Raw genomic sequence first — 3,770 nt, forward strand, 5'->3', positions numbered from 1 at the left:
AGTGTGCAAGTTGTTCATTTTTACCCAGGTGCATTACACAGGATACAGTTATGTTGGGAATTCAGATGCATTGATACCAGCTGACAGCTAAAAAAAAGCAAACAATGCAGTCTCAGCTACAGTTAACTCTTCACATGCACAACGTAATAGAAAACAAGGAAGGCTTTTGCCTTTAAAAGTGCCGTGCCTGCAATTGATGAGAAATAAAAACCCCGACATTTAACATCTTGTCACAAAATATTGGATTTTCCAGCATAGCCTAGCAAGATAAGTATTAAAATCACAATAAAATACACATAGGGGTGGGTGACCACATCCCCTAAACTGCCTTTAAAAATCCAAGACCCACTGAATAAAGTCAAGGAAAAACACTTACCACATTTTTTGTCGATTGCTTTTTGCCATAGGATGGTAAGGGCTTTAGTGCCTGAGGTATAGGTAGTTCCTGGATGCTTTTAGGGAAGTGAGATGGAGGCAGAGTCTGGAGAATAGTCTGCATAGCTTGCAGATATAAAGAAGCAGGTGTGTTCCCCACCAGGCTGTTGAATTTCTCTTCCCCTAGCAAAGCTTTCCAGTGTTCTGGATGATCTCGTGGAACTTTCCGCATCTTAAACTGTGGGTTGGGCATGAAGAGCAAGAGGTAGTCAAGGCAGAGCTTCTTTGTTGCCATGTTGACTTTGGAGTCCCACATCTGTTCCAGGATGACGTCCAGCGGGGTAAGCCCTTTACTGTCCTCTATCCTGGGAGAAGCTCCGTTGCCGAGGAGGATGAGGACTATCTCTGACCTCAGCAGCTCACAGGCGAGGTGCAGGGGTGTTTTCCCATCTTCCAGATGAAAGCAACCAGTCCTGTTGATGTACGAGTTTAAGCTGGGAAGCTCGTGCGCAATTTTGATGATCAGCCCCAAGATATCTCTCCTGTCATATGTGACTGCCATGGCCAAGTGAGGAGCAGAGGATGGGCAATAGCAGAAGTGTTCTCCGGGTACCTTAAGAGCCTCCTCTGGAAAATGAGACAGCAGATACTGGGCGTAAGGCAGGTGGTTATGCACCACTGCATAGAGAAGGGCTTCTGAAGGTGAGTATGTTCTTAGGCTGGCATTCTCCTCCCAGTAAAAATACTCCATAGTTCTCATGTCTTCCAGCATCCACACAGGCTTATGATCTCTCACAGCCTGGTAGAACATGTAGGATAAGAACTTGCAGTGCCTGCTTTGATCATCCTGCATGCTGGCCTGGTTGCTGGCCATGGCTCAGCAAATAAAGAGCTCCACGCAAAATCTCTCCAGACTGTACGATCTGTGCACTTGGAATGCAGATCTCGATGCTGCTGCAACCTTCAGGCTGTCATTGCTGCCCGGACTGCACTAGCTTGAATGCATGGGCTGATCATCTCCACCCGTTCATTGTTTTTTCCCCTCACTGCAGTGGTTTTGTTTAGGTAAGCACAATCCCACAGGCTCAGTTAACCCATGCCATGCAAGCTGCTGGTTTGTACGTGTATCCTGCTCCCTGTATGGTGTGGGCTACTGGAACGCTGTCAGACTGCAAGTGATTTTATACATACGCAGCTAGAGAGAAGGCAGGGAGAGACTAAAATTAGCTTGAGAGGTGAGGTAGTTTTCTGTCTGCATTTCATGTCTAACGAGATCGGCTCATACATCACAGTAAGTGTGATAGTAATTTTCAGATGTTTTTTGCATGTTGCTCACACACAAAGCTCGTTAAATAGTAAAAATATATATTGCAGCATAAAATGCTCTATGGTTGGTAATACAGAGGGTTATATACTCGTGAAATCAAGGGATTGGTAGCTGTACTATTAGCAAAGACTCCCTGTTTTATAAATAATGGTATGGCTAGCCAATTAGGAGACACTGATGTTAATGGATTGTCTGTAAGGCATTAGTGATATTTAAGATCCCAACATTAATCTCTGCAGAGAAAAGAGTCAAACAGGATGTGGAGTAACCATGCCTGGAGTCATAAAGCATATTGCTCAATTTAAATGCCTGCCTTTGTTTAGCAAAGAAATGTCTGAAGTGCCTCTGTTTTGCACAGCAGGTACATAGGCAAAAGGTTAATGGCCAAACCACAATGGCAGATGGAGAGCTTTGATCTAAGTATCTCTCATATGTAATGTTCCAGGACTGGGGTCAGAGTGAGTTATAACAGGGGGAAATGGACTTAAGCAAACTGACTTGTGAGGTGCCCTGGTAAGATGACCAAGGCCCACAGGCTTGAGGGGTGCTAACTATAGGATGAGGTAAAAGGACCTGACCAAAATTAAATGCATAGAAAAGAAATGAACAAAACACCTCCTAATTTTTGCAGTAGTTTAGGAAAGCTGGTGCCGATGACATGTTTGATGGCAGTGCATCTCTTCTAAGTTTTCTTACAGTATAATATCTGTAAGACGTTATAGGTCCATTAGAAATGGAAGACATGAACTTGGAAGGGTTTACTGAGGAAGAAGAAGATTAGGAGTTTGTAAGTTTTATTCTTAGAATTTTGATCTGTGGTTAAAAATAATGCACCCATCTCTTAAGATATTTTTTGTGGTTTCCTTCTTGGCCAAACTGCAGTGCGGAAGGTGAGCAGAATCAGTTTTGAATAAGGGAAGGAAGTGCAAGGGAGAAGAAAAAATTTTGAAGGGTAAGTCAAAAGGAAAAAAAAAGCTGATTTTACCCAGAACACCATTTGCCATTCTAGCTGAGACCAAAAGACTCTCTAGCTCTCTCACGAGGAGATGCGTTTTTCATGTTTTGATGGCAATTTCGGCTCATAAAGTGATTTGATATTGTGACTCTGTGAGAAGTACAATGTGCTTCTGAGTTATTAGGGAACCTTCTTATAGTGTTAAGCTCAAAATGTTGTTTCTGGCCAGAAGAGAAACATACCTGACACATAAAGACACATCTTACTGCTTCTATATCCAAAATCTAAGCACTTGATCCCGAAAAATCATTATTAGTACTCATAATCAACTGCACTGAAGTCGGCACAGCTGGAGCTGCAGCGGCTGATTGAAGTACAGCGTCGGTTCTCCGGAGGTTCCAGTCTCTCCGGAACCGAGTGAGAGCAGCGAGTCCCAACGGCTGTTCTCGCGAGAGGTTAACGAGGCGCTAACGAGGCATAGGCGTTGCCAGGGTTTCAGCGTCCTCGCCCTCACCCCTCCGCTGAATAGGGCTGAAGGGGTATATCCCTGAAGGGCTCAGGGAGGGCAGCGAAGTATCGCATTACAATTCATATCTATCTATATATTATTATACACTATTATTTATTCATTTACTTCCGATTTTTTCATTTCTTTGTTTTTATTTTTTTTGTGCCATGGTCTCTACAAGACAGAGGGCTTGCCTTAAGAAGGCTGTGGCGACCCAGACAGAAGGTCTGCCTAGAAGTGTGGCTACGCAGGTCTCTGGTTGCAAGGAGTGCCAGAGCCTGCTACTACTAGATGAGGGTGCTAAGCAGTACTCCTGTGCAAGGTGTGAGCAGGTGGAAGATCTGCTTAACATGGTGGTTGAATTGAAAGAGGCGGTTGAGAGACTGAGGGCCATCAGGGACTGTGAGCGGGAGATTGACTGGTGGAGTAACTCCCTAGAGTGCCAGAGAGAAAGGCACCAGGGAGATCCCCCGCAGTTGGTGGTGGACTCCCTGACCTGTCCCCGTAGGGCAGAAGGGGGATATCTGAGGGATAGGGAGGGCTGGCAGAGAGTCCCTGCTCGGTACCCTGCTCGGTACCGTGGGCAGTCTCCCCCTCTGCCTCCC

General features: G+C 45.1%; 1 protein-coding gene across 1 annotated transcript; it reads right to left on the bottom strand.

Moving 5' to 3' along the window:
- Positions 1-358: 358 nt before the first annotated feature.
- On the bottom strand, positions 359-1,249 carry LOC136050487 (ankyrin repeat domain-containing protein 9-like). The gene has a single exon (XM_065739394.1). The coding sequence runs from the start codon at positions 1,247-1,249 to the stop codon at positions 359-361; it is 891 nt and encodes a 296-aa protein (XP_065595466.1).
- Between the last annotated feature and the right edge of the window lie 2,521 nt (positions 1,250-3,770).

Source organism: Cyrtonyx montezumae, unplaced genomic scaffold, assembly GCF_038088225.1.
Source record: "Cyrtonyx montezumae isolate F1298 unplaced genomic scaffold, pur_monq_1.0 scaffold_24, whole genome shotgun sequence".
NCBI classification, from domain to species: Eukaryota; Metazoa; Chordata; class Aves; order Galliformes; family Odontophoridae; genus Cyrtonyx; species Cyrtonyx montezumae.

Coding starts and splice junctions, on each gene's coding strand:
- LOC136050487 (XM_065739394.1), bottom strand. CDS start 1,249: ATGGCCAGCAACCAGGCCAGCATGCAGGATGATCAAAGCAGGCACTGC.